At 41.8% G+C, this 18,094-nt stretch overlaps 2 protein-coding genes across 4 annotated transcripts in view; one reads left to right on the plus strand and one right to left on the minus strand.

Annotated features, from left to right (window-relative positions):
* Positions 1–1,048: 1,048 nt before the first annotated feature.
* Positions 1,049–10,841, minus strand: rasal3 (RAS protein activator like 3). Of its 2 annotated transcripts, XM_080029221.1 has the most exons (19): positions 9,839–10,841; positions 8,796–8,923; positions 8,471–8,549; positions 7,134–7,201; positions 6,943–7,025; positions 6,433–6,562; positions 6,182–6,280; positions 5,422–6,096; positions 5,184–5,328; positions 4,938–5,082; positions 4,575–4,811; positions 4,265–4,466; positions 3,652–3,743; positions 3,420–3,533; positions 2,839–3,028; positions 2,570–2,680; positions 2,264–2,454; positions 1,840–1,924; positions 1,049–1,413 (listed from the first exon to the last, which is right to left on the minus strand). In XM_080029221.1, exons 1-19 carry the CDS (start codon positions 10,485–10,487, stop codon positions 1,318–1,320), a joined length of 3,519 nt encoding a protein of 1,172 aa, XP_079885347.1. In that variant the 5' UTR covers positions 10,488–10,841; the 3' UTR covers positions 1,049–1,317. The 2 variants fall into 2 exon arrangements, with proteins under 2 accessions (XP_079885347.1, XP_079885348.1); XM_080029222.1 differs by lacking the exons at positions 8,471–8,549; positions 8,796–8,923; positions 9,839–10,841 and adding an exon at positions 7,890–7,973.
* Positions 10,842–16,162: 5,321 nt separating this feature from the next.
* LOC307251892 (SEC14-like protein 1) overlaps positions 16,163–18,094 on the plus strand; it is a 31,236-nt gene continuing 29,304 nt past the window's right edge. For both annotated transcript variants that reach the window (XM_080029337.1, XM_080029338.1), the window contains exon 1: positions 16,163–16,490. The gene's annotated coding sequence lies outside the window, so the exon portion shown is untranslated. The remainder of the gene's footprint in view (positions 16,491–18,094) is intronic.

Raw genomic sequence — 18,094 nt, forward strand, 5'->3', positions numbered from 1 at the left:
ACAAATCTATATTTTGTGTTGTGACTTGTTCTGGTTTTCATTGTGTGTTTGTATAATGCTGAAATAAAAGTTTTTTTGCTCTTTTCTGAAATAAATATTTATGGGTCGTAATTGACCGGTAACACCATAGATGTTAAAAAGGTCAATAATATTAATATGAAAAAATAAATAAAACACATTTTGTTAAGAAATGTGTTCTCATACCCCTCAGTAATAATCAGGTAACACAACAACCAAATATTTATATATATGATTCTCTTAAGGTTCATTTTACCATTTTTTAAACTGAAATTGAGGCGCATACTGACAAAAAAAGGCCCAGCCTCCTCCACCAAAACTATTAAAAACAATATTTTCATGGATAAGGAAGCCTAACAATGTAACCAAGAGATGAGAAACAAAAAGGATGATAGATAATTGTTTTTAGTGTTTTTTACAGCTGATTTCAGACACGGGTCGAAACCGACCCGCTAACACCATGGATGGTAGCAGAAAGTTAACACAGGAGGAAGGTTAAATGTTTTTTCTGCCTCAAAATGAATTGATATAACATTCACAAGGATTAAATGAAATAGATAAGAGCCAATAAAGACTTTTACCAGCTGAAAATACAATTTAAAGGGCCATTATAACACATTTGAGTTTTGCTCCTGCCAGAAAGTGGAACGATTCAAATAGCTCAATCTAACTAGTTATGTCGAGCTATTTGAAATACTTATGTTTTATTTGTTTGCCAATAAACCTCATTTGCAATTTATGATTGCATCGCTATATGATATTGCCATCGGTGTTTGAGTGTATGTATAAAAAATGTGTATTGTGAAGCGCCTTGTGACCCTGGTCTGTGAAGGGCGCTATATAAATAAAGCTTACTTACTTACTTACTTATTTACTCCAGAATTTTAGTGAAGTAGAAGTTCATAGCATCTTAATACTTCTTAATTAAAGTACCTCAAAATTAAAGAGTACAGCAAACTAAATGTAGATAAACTTATTTATGATCCATCACTTACTTCAGAATGCACTGAGTGACACATTTGAGGTTATTTTATTAATCATAAAGGTTTACAAGTCAAACACATTGGTAGCTGAGATACAGTAAAAGCTGAAATGCAGACAAAACCCTCTTGTATCATGTTCACTTCTGAGTTTGCCCATTCACAATCATTCTGAATGTTGTTCACAAAACAAACTAACATCCTGACAAGGAAGCCGTATTGTAATTGTGACTGGCAGGGGTTTCCACATTAACTTTATACTGTATTTATTTACACAAAATTGTGACGCCGCAGCTCCAAATCTCTTTACTTTCAGGACTCAGTTGCTGTTGATGTGTGGCTTTTCAGGATGCTGCATGTTGTTTTGCCCACTGAGCTGGTTAAGGTCACTCAACAGCCCTGCAAACTGCTCCTCCTGTGTACACATAGCCACAACAGCCATCAATATGTCTCCCATTGACTTCCTCATGTATGCAGTTCAACTGTTGTATGCTGTCCTGCTTTCAACATATGGGTTTCTACCACACTATCTCCATAATATACTATACTATACTGTTTCTTTTTATGGAAAAGTAAAAAAAAAAAAAAAAAATGTTGAGTTCCAACTACAGTTCAGACAGAAACATTTAAAATAGCATAAAAAACACTCAAAATATTGTTTTAGTTTAGATTTGAATCAGGTTATCCACTGTATAGAATTGAACTAAAAAAAGCATGCTGAATGTTGAATGGTTCTTCTAAGTTCATTGCAGTTTTGACTGATATGTGATGATAAACTGTAGATAAAAAGTCAATTGTGAGGTCAACTATTCCTTTAATAATAATAATAAGCTTTTCTTACCAGTACGTTCATTCGCTCGGCTGCTGCAACAGCAACATTTAGCTTCCTCTCATCTTCCTCCCTCTCCTCCTCAATCACACCCAGCCTGTGACACGTGGACAGAACATATCCTCATTTGTGTCAAGAACGGAACACCTCAATAACAAATTACATTGTATATGACATCTAATAATGTAATGGTAATAAGCACTAAATTAGAACACAGCCTAGCCCAGCTTTTTTTATTGTTAGCTTGTTATAAGAATTTAAAGTTATTAAGTGGGAAAACACAAAATATGCAGTATGAACACACGGTACAGATGCTTGATGAACACATACAGTAGAATGCATGCACTATGAAAAATACTTCATATGAAAACTGAATGCAATTGCTGACAAATGGAAACATGCACGTTATAATGTTCATATAATTCTACTGTGTTACCTGAAGGTGGCACTGGCGAGCTGCTCTTCTCTTGCGGCCAACACATTCCGTAGCTCGTGCACCTCAGCCTGCAGCACGACATTCTGGTCCTGGCTCTGCATGATGAAGTCCTCCAGACGCTTTGCCATGTCCAGCTCACGCTCCGTCACCTGCTCTATTCCCTGACGAAGCTCTGACAGCTCTTGAGCATGCTGGCATGTGCGGTAAAAAAAAAATAATTTAAAGTTTATAAAATGAAATAATAATGTAATCATACACTTGACACCCAGTATTTTGTCACTTTAGTGGGTTGTAGGTTAGACATACCCTATCCAGTAAGTTGAAGTGCTCATTCTCAATCTTTATCTCACTTGACTCCCCGTTTTCGTTGACTTTGATCCAGGGAACTGGCGCATTTTGACGTCTGATACTGGCACTCTGAAAGAAGATGAGGGATTGTCATACATAATGTGGCCTTACAGAAAAAGATTATGTTTTTATTGAGTTATTAATTGCAGTGGCATGAAGACATGACCCACTGAGCTCAGTAGAGCTAAATATCCGAGCTAAGTTCACAGTTCCTCTTTTGCACTCACAGTATTTGGTAATGTGATATTTGGTTGGTTGATTTCGGTGCCTTGCTCATTGTCAGCTGTTTGCAGAGCTTCAGAACTTGTCTGCCTCTTTAAGGCATGTTTTGCGTGTCCGGGACGTCTGTGTGGAGCACTTTGAGTTCTGGAGACTGGCCTTCTCTCTTTCTCTCTCATACTTCTCCGCCTGCCTTCTCTGTTTAATGGATGAATGAAAGTATTAATAATATTCAAGTGCCATATATCCCTGATGACATTTAGAAAATCTGCACATAAGAGGTGTTTCACTAACATTTACTTATTGCAGTAAAGCAAAGTTAAACAGTACCTATGTTGCACATGGTGCATATGATATTCTAAATGTTCTTTAGGAAAATCTTTGAACACTTGCATTGTTTCGGATACAAAATGTAAAGCGTTCACCCTTTCTAAAATCCAAAGTGATTGCTTATTTCCTGTCTAAAGAGGTCTTATATACAATTCATCCACTTTCAGGAGTACAAAAGCTTTTTAAATTGCAGTTATGGTTATTAACACCTTAAAAGCCATATTGTCTGAGGCGAGTGACAGACAAACAACTATCATACCCATCTCGTAGGCCTTTGGAGTCCACAGGAAGCTGCTGGAGGGATGGCTGGTGAGGGCTGTACTTGCTCAAATCCTTAGGAGGAATGTACTCTGGTTTGGCTTGAACCATTTGGCTGCAAGAAAGAGCCTGATTAAGTAACATGTAACAACGCCATGTTGAAGTTCCTTAGAGATCACACGTCGCAAGTCACGTCACGAGTAAGTCAAATATGATTTAGGCCTCAAACGTACCTGCTAACTATGATCCGAGGTGCGTCAGGGCCCAGCGAATCTGTTATCTGGTTCAGAATTGAAGGCAGAGGGTGCACCTTGTCAATTGTGTCCTGAAGAAGAAACAAACTGCATGTTAGTTCCCTTTTTAATATAATATTCAAACATGTGCTCAGTATCTTGATATCTCTTGAATGGATGAGAAAAATGTCGTTAAGGCAAGCTTTACGTGAAAACAGCTTTAAGAGTCCGTTCTGACTGACTGTATCCAGCTATTCTGGACGATTGAAACCGTTCTGTAAAACATTTTTTAAGGAAGTTTTTAAGAAGAAAATTTGGTGTATTAGTCACAAGCCTCATTTATCCCCGCCTACATGGTCGGACAAGACTTTCGGACCAGCTAGGTCTTTTCTAGCATAAGCAAGACAATAGATTTATGGGGGAACAGCAACCAGGCCAAAAATTGTAAACAAATGTATTTCCTGTGTATCAGAGTCTTCAAATGTACTCATGGGGAATGGAATATACTGTATATAGTAAGCGTATACATCTAATGGTCCAGTCCTACACAAGCTATCTGACAAAAACCTATAGAACTAACTACGAAACTAGATTCGTGTTTAATTAGTCCTACCTGGTCCCGCCGATAGACGATGTCTACCAGCAAACCGTGCAGCACAGCCAAGCGCAGAGGCAGGTCCACATAACCATCGAAGGAGGTCATTGTCATTTCAGTGTCTGAGTTGGACACTGTTTGTAGAAAGCCCCTCATTCCAGCCCAGTGCTGCTGCAGGAACTCGTTCATAAAGAGCATGTATTCCTCCTTCTCACCAAACCTAATACAGAACACTTGTATTTTTTAGTACGTCAAAATAATGTTTTACTCAGGTAAAAAATGCACAAAAGTATTTGAATTTTGTCTCCCCAGATAAGAGGCCACTCACAGGGTGAAGTTGGCCAGATTCTGGATGACTTTGGCAGTCAAGGTGAGGGTGCGCAGGGTGTTTGGCTCTGGATAAGGCTGGGTCAGACCAAACAGAGAAGGACTGAGAACAGCGGGACATAAGAAGCGAAGGAAGAGTGAAGCAGAGATGAGGCGCTGGCCAATCTCTGGTCTGCCCTGGTCTTCACACAGCTCCACCCAGCTGGAGAAGATCTTGTTCAACTCTTCAGGAAAGGGTCTGCGGGGAAAGAAACATCTCAAGTATCAGCCCTTTGAATTTGACTTTTTTTTTTTATCAGATGGATTACCACTACTGGCCTCAAATATAATCTTTCTTATTTCATGCCTTTTTCTATGATCTCACCCATGGATCTCAATAATCTTTTGCACCACCTCCTCACAGGTGTCCTGTAAGTGCTTCTGGTTGTTGGACAGTTCAGACACAAGGCATTTACGAGGGTCAACTTCACAATTCTCTACTGAGACGTAAAGACGGTTGATGAAGTCCCCTGTAATAAAAAAAAGAACAGATAAGCACAGAGTATAATGAAAACAAAGAACCAACCAATAGCAATTCCAAGAGGCTACTTTTACCATTGAACTACCTTACCTAGTGTGTCAATGAGGTACTTCTGGCCAACCAGCTTCATATAATCATCTATGGCTTTAGTGGCCAGTGTGTTCTCTCTGAAGATCAGTGCCTCCCTCTCTCCAAGACGCTCCACCTCTGCATTGCCCAAATCAATGAGGAACTCCTAAAGCAAACACATGAAATTCAGAAAAACACGTTGGAATTTCAAACTAGATGCTGTTGTTTGTTTGCATTTTCTTTGAGACTCATTCTTCACCTTTGCTTTGCCAATACTCTGCAGTACATGGACGAGAGCTCCGGCCAGTTCTTCCTTCTCCTTCACATTCAGAAGGGGCTCCAGGTTCCTGCACATTTCCACATAGTGCACCGTCACATACTCGGCAAACTCTTTGTATTTCTCCATGGGTAGCACCTGCAAATTCTGGAAACGGGCCTTGATGCGGAGTGAAGCCTGTGGCCCCAAAAGGTCTTTGGTCCCCGCTGTGCCTGAGGCCTTGTACGGAGTGATGGGATACCACTTCTCCTGAAAGGTCCTCCCTCGGATCTCAGCGAGAGGTATGGCCACGCTGCCCAGAGGGTGCAGGCTAAACTCGTCTCTGGAGTGGCGCTTCTTCTTGGGGTCTTCTTCGCGGAAGATGTGCAGTGTGATTTGGTTGACACAGGGCAGGTTGTCTAGCTCGAAGAATTCCCCCCAGAATAACGGACACCCTCCAACCACACCTCCACTGGACCCCAGGCCGCCCGCAGATCCAGTAGAGCTGTCCCCTGCCAGACTGGAGCGGACAGACGGCTTGCCAACAGCTCTGCTGCTGGTGCGGGCGAACAGGGTACCGTCTAGGTGGACCTCGCAGTAATAACGCCGCTTTGGTGGCAGATCCTTTGCTTCATTTACCCACAGACTCAAGGAGTTCTCTGTGCGTTCGATGTTATCCTGTGAACAATGATTAATTTAGTTATTTTTATTAGCATTTTTATTTTGCATGGCCCATTTTTAATACAAATGGTTGATGGCTTACCTTGTTGGGCTGGGCAGCCCGCCTCAAGTCTTCAATCCAACGGTCACGTTCAGCAGCTGAGGTGCAGCCAAAGCAGTGAGTGTTCTCAGAGTTGATCACCTATACGTACATTGAAACCAGCAGGAGATTATTAGCATTGATGGATATGGGGGTTTCTGTCTTTGTTCTGACACAATGGGAAGAACTGTATAATACTCCTTTAAAACCTCAATGAGAATCTTTGGCAGAATGCAGTACTAGACAAAGTGTACCTCAAAGCAGTACTTCTCCCCCAGAATAGAGCTGTGGACCGGTCTGATGACAGTGCTGGTGTCTGAGCTCAGATCTAGAGTCCCCAGTGCACCAACTGGAATAGACACTGACTCCCGAGAACCATAGTGCCTTAGGAAGAAAAAAGAGTACACCAAGTCCAAAAGTGTCAAATTCAATAATTTGTAGAGGCTGATAAAATGACACTAGCACTATGTAAACCCTCTTTGGTACAGACATTTGTGTCCTCCTTAGGACGAATTGAAATAACTTTGCTCGCCTCTTAACTTTTCATTTAGTCGATCCCAGGTAAAAAATGTAAATGTGTTTGTTACTTTAGTTTATGACCAAAACGGATGACATTCCTCAGCTGTGAGTTTTTTTTTCTTCTATATGGCTAATGTTAGCATCCTAACATGCTAAACTAAGATGGTCAACATGATAAACATACAGAGACAGCGCAACAAAAAGTTTGGAATGTCCAAGCACTTATTTGTCTCCAATGTCTCTACCTGCTTCCTTTGTTTAGACCTAGGTTCAGTTGGGGGTTGCTATTCCTCTTAGCCCTGTTCTCGAGACGTCGCTTAATCAGTGCCTAAGGGTGAAAAAGGCAAGCATGGGTTTGATGACAATTATGTATTACATCAACAGGAAATGCAGGGGTAGCAGAGAGATTGATATCTCCAGTGTGTACTATACTCACCCTCACACCGCCATCTTGGTTTTTTGGTCGAGGGCCACCAGGCAGGCCCACATGGTCAGGGCTACATTCTGAGGATCAGGAAAAAATCAATACTTTGATAATGACAATGTATCGAATATGTAATTTTATGTCAATGTTTTTTTAGTATTGTGAAGTGTTAAGCAATTATGTACATATAAATATACTGAAGCTTCTCTCAGTGAAGGTATTTTTGAATATTTCAAATATATTCTTACTTTTTTTATTATTATTATATTATATTTATATAAGTAATTTGTCATCAAACATCCAAACCAATTGTTTGTTTGGCACTCCATTAGTTCAAACCTTTTCTCAAATGAAATTTCCAGTAAATATTATGTGTCATCTGTGCTCCAACACCACTGTTAGGACTCGTATCAGCCCTTCCACTGAAGACAGACTACACTCTCAAAACATTTGTCAAGGCTGTAATATTAGCAAATACTTTCAGATTAGGCCATGCAGGAGGATGTGGTTTTTAGCTGGACCTGCAGCTACTTAAGTAAAGTTTATTGGTGATGTGTACTTCGCTATACATTTCCTACTGTTGAAACATGTCTGAAGCTTTGTAGAGGATACAATTAGAAGGCAGAATCACATTTTGCCATGATTGCCTCTGAGTGGTCTCCTCCAGTTTGTTAACCCCTCCAGTTAAAAGTTAAGACACCAAAGATGTGAATATAGATATTACAACGCATAGTGCTGCCAGGCAGATTGTCTTTCCGTTTTGCTCACCCAAAGCCCCGCCACAAACAATCCAGCGCCTAAATCCCATCATTTAGTCCAGAGGTGTGCCCCAGTCGTGTTGCTTTAATCTTTGTTCCTTTTAAGATGAGCCCCTCTTCATTCACGGTTGTGTTGATGGTGTCACCAAACCAACTAGCAAAAACCAATGTAGGATCAGTCACTTCTACAGTGCAGCCTCAGAGCTTCTTCTAAGACGAGCACCGGAGTTGAATGGTATAGCAGATAGTGACTAGATGATAGTGACCTCTCTCTCTTTCTCTACGAGCTATCATTGGAACACCCATACACGATGCTATCTTCCCCAAAAAACGTAGGGGAAGCAATTTGACAGTCACTCGCACGCATAATCGTTCAGCTATTTCCTCTGTGACTGTCTGCAGAATCATACTTAGTGTTGCTCTGATGTCAGTCGCTGTAAGGCTGCTCAAGTCAAGTAATTCTAGCCCAATATCACAACTCATGGTTCATTAATGATCTTTCTCCTAAGATCCTTGGTGTGTGTGTGTGTGTGTGTGTGTGTGTGTGTGTGTGTGTGTGTGTGTGTGTGTGAGAGAGAATGGGAAATTAACCTGTTTCGATATCTATGAGGTTCTGCATGCTGCCGTTGGACAGGCAGCTGCTGACGCGGTTTCGGGTCCAAAATGTTGGCTGAGAAAAAGACACACACACACACACACACACACACACACACACACACACACACACACACACACACACACACACACACACACACACACACACACACAATTGAAGACTGTTGGTGTTCTTTAGTGGAAGTATAATGCTTTCTATTTACTATAAATAATTTCTCACTTTTGCAACATGTCTGCAGGACTAATATACTTTTGGTTAACCAGGTTACTAGGCATTTTGTAAGTATGTGTGTGTTGGTACCTCTTCCTCTGGAGAAATAAGAATTTGTCCATCTTCAAGCATACAGTTGCTAATGTCCCATAATGGGACCTCCTGAGGCGGGGCCCATTGTAGTCTTGGGAGGGCACAGCTGGCTGCTTCGTCCACATCTGCACAGACACACACACACACACACACACACACACACACACACACACACACACACACACACACACACACACACACACACACACACACAAATCATTACACATCTTACAGAGCATTAGCATTGTTGAAAGCAGTCAGTCCACACCATAGATACAATTACATTGTGGACACATTGTGCAAAAAATCAAACATAATTTATCTCACTCTGGAGAAACGATTCTAAAATTAAATCAAAACATTACAGGAAGATAATTGAAGTCACATGCTGGCCCTTTTTTTGTTTTTTATTTTCGGTAATTATGGAATGATTGCACTTATCTATTTCAACACTTGGCCACTCCCATGTGTGGAGTAGCTTCTGATGCTATCTTTCTCTTTTCATGACACACCAGGATGAGCTGCGCACATCCTGTGGTTTCTCTGCAGATTTTTCTTCATGTAGACATAAACATATATTTGCATCGCACCTTAGGTTCAAACCTTTTCCTTTTTATTAAGCCTCATTGGCATGATGGTATGCATCTTTTGTTATAGTACAATCATTTACTATTTGTTTTAGTAGGACTTATTACTTATTACTTAATAAGTAATAATATTACTTATACTTACTTAAAGTATTACAGCCTTGTTTATCATGACAGTGCGAAGAAAGTCGCACATACCCCGCCTATTGCGGGACAAAAAAAAGGAAACCGTGCCCACACAACATGCGCTTACCATTTTGTGATGCGTCAACAAAAAATTGTGCCATAAATTCCTTTTATGTGGGGTTTCACATTTTACTCTAATTTCATGTGTTTAAAACGTATATCAAACTCTATAGTTCCATCAACTGTTAATCTCAAACATGAAACTTTCAAAGCGTAACAAAGCCAACACAGTTTACGTCTCTTTTTCTAGATTAGGTGTACAAGTACCTGGCAGTAAGTTAGGAGTGCTGCTCCGACTCTGCAGCCTGGGCCTTTTCAGCTTCTGGGACACGGACCTCAGGTACTTTTTCAACAGCGCTCCCCCTCCTCCTTTCTGTGGAGGATCTGTGTTGGAGACCCCTGAGGCCTCTGTGGCAGCAGCGGACGATGAAGCTGCGTTGGCTGAGCTGGCCGAAGGAGACAGGGTTGAGAACAGGGACCCGGGAGGCTCGGACAGGGCCCTTCTGAAGGGGTTCTTTCTGGTTCCCCCTGTACCTTTCTCTGGCTTGGCTCCCCCCTCTCCTCCACCTTTCCCGCTGGATGAGTTGGGGTCCTCGCTCAGGGCTTTACGCCAGTTCTGCATCTTGTTCCATTTGCTGGTGGAGGCCTTCTGGAGCCTGTCCAGTGTAGAAGGAGCAGAGGCCCCCGCTGATGATGCTCCTCCATCTCCTTCATCTCTCACCTCATTGAGCGCCCCCTTGGAGCCCGTGTGCCACTTGTACGTGTTGAGGGGGTCGCAGCTCTCTGACGGTGGTTCTGCTTTCTGCTCTCCTTGAGGAGGCTCCACTGTAGATTCTTTATCATTCTCTGCTGACCCCTGCTCCTTCGCTGGTTGTGGTTGAGCTGCAGGCTCTAAATCTTTCTCCTCGGTGCCCATTTGAGATATTTTTAAGGTGTGGGACTCAAGTTGTGTCTCTCCTCTTAAGGATGCATCAAAGAAAAAGAAAACTTCTGTGACAAGTATAGTGTCATAGGAGACCTGGCCTGATCCCCCCCTTCTGAATGGAGACTGTCTGGGAGATGAGCACCAACGATGACAGAAGTTTGTCCGCGCCTATACTCTGGTTCTGTCTCACTGCTTTCTCTCGTTTCCTGTCTTGCCAAATGTCATCCGACAACACCACGCGACTGGCTGCTCTGAATGTGGTGGTTGCTCTGCTGCAGCTCCTCACTCCTTTCACTCACTGGGCCCCGCATGCTTCCTCATCAAATATCACAGAGAAGTTAACCTTTGTAAATAAATCTCACAGTTTTTTCCTCTGCTGTGTATGTTTTCACTCAATACTTCCCTTCTTCCTCACTTCCTGTTCTGCTTCATTGTCTTTGAAGGTTTTTTTTTTCTGCTAAATGAATGTATCCCTCTCTCTCTCTCTCTCTCTCAATCTCTCTCCCTCTCTCTCTCTCTCTCTCTCTCTCTCTCTCTCTCTCTCTCTCTCTCTCTCTCTCTCTGATGTATTCTTTAAACACATCAACCAGGATGTATCGGATAAATCCAACTTTTCACTTGAATAGTAACCAAACTCCAAAACATTTACCCATATGCACTCTTTCAAAATGTGTGATTTGATGTAGAGACCTCCTGTCGTTTTATTTTTTTATTTTTTTAGTTTCAATGTTTGTCTGTCAGTTATTGAGTCATCATTTATTTGGTCTCAGTATGAGTGTGAGAAAATGTCGTTTTAACATTCTGCGTTTATGTAAATGATGAAGATTGAAGAATTACAAGAATACAACTTCACTTCTAACACTTTTTTCATCCCCCTGTCTTTCTATTATTTTTCTTCTCTTTTTTTAACGATTGAAGTGTTGACTGAATGGGTGCCAGACAGTATCCACTAGTACCTGCTGTGGGTGTATGGACTGTTGACTGTTAACTGTTAAGATTGGTTTCCTGTCGATGCAAGGCAACGCTTCCTGCTGAGATCGGTTTGTCAGACACTGAAACCACTTCCTGCGCTCATGTTGCTCTCTGCTCGTACACACCTGCAAACCTATGTGCCAGTGGGGTGAGACATAACCCAATACTGTTAGCCAATGCCTCATGGTAAAATACAAATGCATAAGCAGGTTTCAAATGCCACTGCATTACTGTACATGTTATATCTATTGAAGACATTCACATTTATACACTGGACGGATAACGTATTTTAAAACTACATATAATTGGTTCCATCAGTTACTTGAACGTAAGCGTCAAATGATTGTCGAAGGGTCACCCCGCAAAACATTCATACAAGCTTAAAAGTTTTTATTTTATTTGAAAGAATTTGTTGTACGAGGATAATGGGAGTGACATTTTTGTCTTGTTGCATTGTGGCCCTCTGGTGTCTGTGCTATGGTATTGATACCGTCCTATACAATTTGGAATGGGATTTTGCATTGACTTTGAAACTGCAATGATAAGTTATGAATAAATGTGTTCTACACCGAAAAATAAATCAGCATATAGATAAATGAATAATATTAATATAATATTTTGTATAGGATTAATATTTCTGCAAAATAAGCTTGCGCCACTTTTCTTTTCCATTCTCCTCCACTGATCATGATGTAAAAATGACAACCCTTTATTTTAATATCACACAAGACTAATGTAATGGTCTCATGCAGGGGTACATTGAAGTGGAATAGGTCTTGGCTAACAGAAGAACGTGTAAAACCTAAAGAGCACATACATGTTGTTGCCTTATATGTATGATACCCTTTAAGCCTCCTTCATTGCTATGTGTTGTAACTTCTGACATTGCCCAGCAGAGGGCACTGCACATCCATTTTAAATGTTCCACTCCAGTAATAAGTAGATCCATGTCTTTTTTATTACAAACATACAATATTTTCTGACGTCTGCTTTTAAGCTATTGATCCGGTGAGGCATAACTCCAAACCCTGCTGCACAGCGTATGCGTGCCTACAATTTTTGTTCTCTAAATAATTCCTATCAATGAAGATACATTTATATATCTGTAATTGTAATCACTACATGAATATATCATTTTGAGACCAGCTTTGTAGGCCTTAAACTTGCCTTTCCCTAGCATCCAAGAACACTGAAAATGTAACTCCCAAAAGAAAATTGTATGAACCTGGGATGTCACATTAACTTGAAGTATTTATCTGTTGCCCATTGAGCAATACTGTACATCTTTCTTTATGTTGTGTGTGTTTTCACTCTAATTCTGGAATACTCCCTTTGCTGAACCACTGAACAACACACACACACACACACACACACACACACGCACACACACACACACACACACACACACACACACACACACACACACACACACACACACACACACACACACACACACACACACACACGCAACTTGATGACCTTAATTCAGTCTGAGCCAAAACTGTGATATTGAATTGGACATCCTGTGTTTTGTGGTAAGGGTGTGACTGGTGTATTACTTTGTTGTACTGGTGGACCTTATGTGACCATACAAGTAACATTTTGTCCCCTTTTCATGTAACGGTGGTTGTGCTTTGACGCTTGGTGTTGGGACTGACCTTGGTGTCAGCTGTGCAGTTTTCGACAAGCCCTCCCTTCTGAAACACAATCGCCTTAATCCTATCACCCAACCGCCATCTCTTACATAATTAGGATGTGAGTGTATTAAACTCTGAGAAATGAACAGAGGCGTACCCAGGCCACAGCATGATACAGACACATCGGTGCAACAGCAGAGTGAGCACTCACGTTTGAAACACACATGCTCGAAATGAGGATGAGTTATGTTAATTCAAGTGTTTTTAGTATATCAGATGTGTTCATGCAAATCTAAAAACAACTATATTTGATTGGATGAAGCGCTTACATGGAGTTGTCTTTTTCCTTTTCCTTATTATTATTATTTTTTTCATTTTGGGACAGTTATTCCCACCCCAGCATTGATTACAGCTGTAAAGGGCTTATTGTCTCAGTTTACACTACTTAGGGGGTTATCGGCATCTTGCTTAGGTCACACATCTTTGACAGTAGATGAGACCAATGACGCTCGCCTGCATAAGACACCAGTTATTTATAATTCTTTTGACCCTGTTTCCCTCTGGTCGTATCAGTAACCGAAGCTCCAACCTATCACCTACAAATAAGGTGGACGCATTTGCATGAACAATTTGGAGAAATTTTTACATAGGCTAGAGCTCAGTATACAAGTTGTTTTGTCTTGGAGACAGCTGACTATTCAACCGAAAGCCTGGAGATACAGTATCTCACAAAAGTGAGTACACCCCTCACATTTCTTCAAATATTTCATTATATCTTTCCATGCGACAACACTGAATAAATTACACTTTGATACAATGTCAAGTAGTCAGTGTACAGCTTGTATAACAGTGTAAATTTACTGTCCCCTCAAAATAACTCGACACACAGCCATTAATGTCTAAACTGCTGGCAACAAAAGTGAGTACACACCTAAGAAAAAATGTCCAAATTGGGCCCAAAGTGTCAATATTTTGTTTTGCCATCATTATTTTCTAGCACTGCCTTAACCCTCTTGGGCATGTAGTTCACTAGAGCTTCACAGGTTGCAACTGGAACCCTCTTCTACCCATTCATGACGACATCAAGGAGCTGGTGGATATTAGAGTCCTTGCGCTCCTCCATCTCCCGTTTTAGGATGCCCCAAAGATGCTCAATAGGGTTTAAGACTGGAGACATGCTTGGCCAGTCCATAACCTTTACCCTCAGCTTCTTTAGCAAGCCAGTGGTCGTTCGGAGGGGTGTTTGGGGTCGTTATCATGTTGCAGTACTGCCCTGCAGCCCAGTTTATGAAGGGAGGGGATCATGCTCTGCTTCAGTATGTCACAGTACATGTTAGAATTCAATGAACTGTAGATCCCCAGTGCTGGCAGCACTCATACAGCCCCAGACCATGACACTCCAACCACCATGCTTGACTCTAGGCAAGACACACTTGTCTTTGTACTCCTCACCTGGTTGCCGCTCCACACTCTTAACACCATCTGAACCAAATAAATGTATTTTGGTCTCATCAGACCACAGGACATGGTTGCAGTAATCCATGTCCGTAGTCTGTTTGTCTTCAGCAAACTTTTTGTGGGGTTTCTTGTGCATCATCTTTAGAATAGGCTTCCTTCTGGGATGACAGCCATGCAGACCAGAATGATGCAGAGTGCGGCGTATGGTCTGAGCACTGACAGGTTGACCCCCCACCCCTTCAAGCCCTTCAGCAATGCTGGCAGCACTCATACGTCTATTTTCCAAAGCCAACCTCTGTGTACGACGCTGACCATGTGCACTCAACCTTCGTAAACTGGGCCGCAGGGTGGTATTGCAACATGATAACGACCCCAAACACACCTCCAAGACGACCAGTGGCTTGCTAAAAAAGCTGAGGGTAAAGGTTATGGCCTGGCCAAGCATGTCTCCAGACCTAAACCCTATTGAGCATCTTTGGGGCATCCTCAAACGGAAGGTGGAGGAGCGCAAGGTCTTTAATATCCACCAGCTCTGTGATGCTGTCATAAATGGGTGGAAGAGGGTTCCAGTTGCAACCTGTGAAGCTCTAGTGAACTACATGCCCAAGAGGGTTAAGGCAGTGTTGGAAAATAATGGTGGCCACACAAAATATTTACACTTTGGGCCCAATTTGTAAAAATTTTCTAAGGGGTGTACTCACTTTTGTTGCCAGCAGTTTAGACATTAATGGCTGTGTGTCGAGTTATTTTGAGGGGACAGTAAATTTACACTGTTATACAAGCTGTGCACTGACTACTTTACATTGTATTAAAGTGTCATTTATTCAGTGTTGTCCCATGGAAAGATATAAAGAAAAATGTGAAGAAATGTGAGGGGTGTACTCACTTTTGTGAGATACTGTATATAGGCTAGTCAGATGTGGGCGTTCACAGGGGAAGTCTAACAAAATATGGCATTGGTTGTGAAGTCTTTCTAAAAGTGTGTCACTTCTGAGTTTCCCCAACTTTATTAGAATGCAATTCTTAATCATTTAGGCTGCTGTTCATGCTCAAACCTTCAGTGGTCCCCCCCATTTGATGTTAAATGTTAGATTTTATCTGGACGTCATATCACAAGGAGGAACCAGAAACCATGCATTGTTTAGGCCAAAGTGTGCATCCTAATTCTCAACACTTTTCCACAGGAAGCTTTTGAAAGAAAATAGGAATAGTATGATAGGCGGAAAAAAGGCGGCCAAAACATCTCCCTCTGTGGTCTGATGATGGCATAACAGACGCACAACTGGACTGCACTGTAGCCTACTGGGAAGCATAGCATATGATATTAATCTGCAAAATTATTGGAAATGTTACTGTAATGCCGTGACTTGAAGACTAACCTATATTTTATTATGCCTCTATAATCTGCTTTGCTCCTGGATTTCTGTCGTCTAGTGTTAGTCATTCACTTGGACAGAATGTGACAAGGCACTAGAGTCCTGTGACCGCGGCACTGCGCCGTTGGCTCGGAGGTGGAAAAAACCATAAGCGTGCTCAGGAAACGGGGCGGAGCGACGGCAGAGCAGGCATGACAGAGAGAGGAGGAGGAGAGGACTGAAAGAGAGGTTCTGTCCTCCTCTGCCGACACTTCATCCATTCCGTCGTGATTTAACAGTGGACCGTTTAAGATACTAAGCCCCTCGCTGTAAGTCTGCCTGTCAGTATCGGCTTGTGAGTAGGACTTGTCCCGCGGTTCGCCTGTTAGCTGCTTACTCCAGCTACATGGCCAGCTAGCACAACAAAGCTAACAGTCGTTAGCTCCGGACCCGGCGAAGTGAAGAGCCGAAAAAGGGGGAATGGCAAGAGTTTACTCGGATAGCCCTTTCAGAAGAAGCGAGGACTAACCAGACTCAAGCAGCCAACCTTCATTTAGGCATTTGAATCACCGGTAAGCACCAGTTTTAACTTATTTGTGTTAAATTAACAGCGATTTGTAAAGTTAGCTTTAGCCTGAAGGTTCCTGTCAGTTAGCCAGAACAGTTGTTGTGTAAGCTAACGTTAAAGTCGGCGTGGAAAATACTGTCGGAAGTGACTGAAATAACATAACTGTAATTGGGTTTCATTTTCAGTTTGAATTGCTTAGACCAAAACTCCCTTTTTATTTTATTCCTGACTTTGTTCGGTTAATACTTAATGAACGTTACAGCTGATTCTTGTTACACGGACAGCAAAGCCATTCTCAGAAAACCTAAACAAGTGGCAAGATAAAGTGGCAGCTAAATAAATGGTCGAATACGAAGTAGTCCCGGACCCACATACATATACGTATGGTAAGGTTAGAAATGATAATTGGATAGTCTACTTAACTATCGGGTATTTGAAGAGAGGCAAACTGACGTCTTTGAAAGTGTGTCACCTAAAGCCTCCTCATTAACTGAGTACATGTATACAAATGACACTTTTATAATTGTTTTGTTTTGACGTGTCTTTAAAGTTGCGGACATAACCTGAAGCATGACGGTAATTATGTATTACAGTAGCCACCTTTAGCTATGTGCTGTGTTTGTTTTTCTTAGAGCAGACTACAGTGGCAACCTGTTTGTATTTCTGACTGTCCTAGCCATGTTATTATTAGTCTGCCCTCCCTGATCCCTGTTTAAGTAGTACTGGGACGTTAGCTCACACCCTCCCTTGCAGCCATCACTGCATAGCTGGGGTTACACACATGTAACAGCACGCTGAATGAACTTGGAACATGATGTTACGGCCACACTTGACACTGAGTTAAAATTGCCTGCAGTAAACAGGCTTTGTCTTTACTCAACATGTTTTCTGTTGTTTTCATTTTACAAAACGTGCACTTGCCTACTAATGGCGGAGTCAGCGATTCTGGAGAAGTTTCCGCTTGTTGTCAATGTGTGTGCTGAAAAGTCAGGTGTCAATACACAGTCCAGGCTCTGTACACTGGTATGTTAAACATAGGGGGTCCTCAGTAGCCATAGCACCATGCCTGTATACAGAGCCTTGGCTGTGTCTATTGGCAGCAGATTGTTTTTTCTTCAGGTAGCGAATCGCGAGGAGAAGATATTCACTGACTTTAAGAAAAAGTGATTTTGACAAACAAAAATCTCCAGAATTGCCGAGTCCACCTTTTAACCATGAACGTCCAAGTCACTAGAAGATCCTATTTACTCAGTTATCTCACTGTCAGTCCCACATCCCGTTCTCTAGTGTAGCCTCGTCCCAAATGCTCCAGCATGTGGAATGGGCTGTTTACATTATACAGAACATGCAGTACTGAGCATCAGCAGAGACAGTAGATGTACCAGTGCCTAGTTTAGTGACATTCCCCAGTAGTTTGAAGTGAGAACAATCCCCTTAGCAGTCTCTGTGTTGGCTAAGTGAGGAATGCAGCATCCACGTAACAGAGTGATTTTGTGCTCATGGGCTCAGGAGAGTTCCCTTATGCAGCCCGCCATCACTATACAGGGTTTTCTAGTTCATAGGGCTGCTTGCCAACACACAGATACATTGCACACACACGCAACTGGT

This window comes from Ammodytes marinus (genome assembly GCF_949987685.1).
Source record: "Ammodytes marinus genome assembly, chromosome: 6".
Lineage (NCBI taxonomy): Eukaryota > Metazoa > Chordata > Actinopteri > Uranoscopiformes > Ammodytidae > Ammodytes > Ammodytes marinus.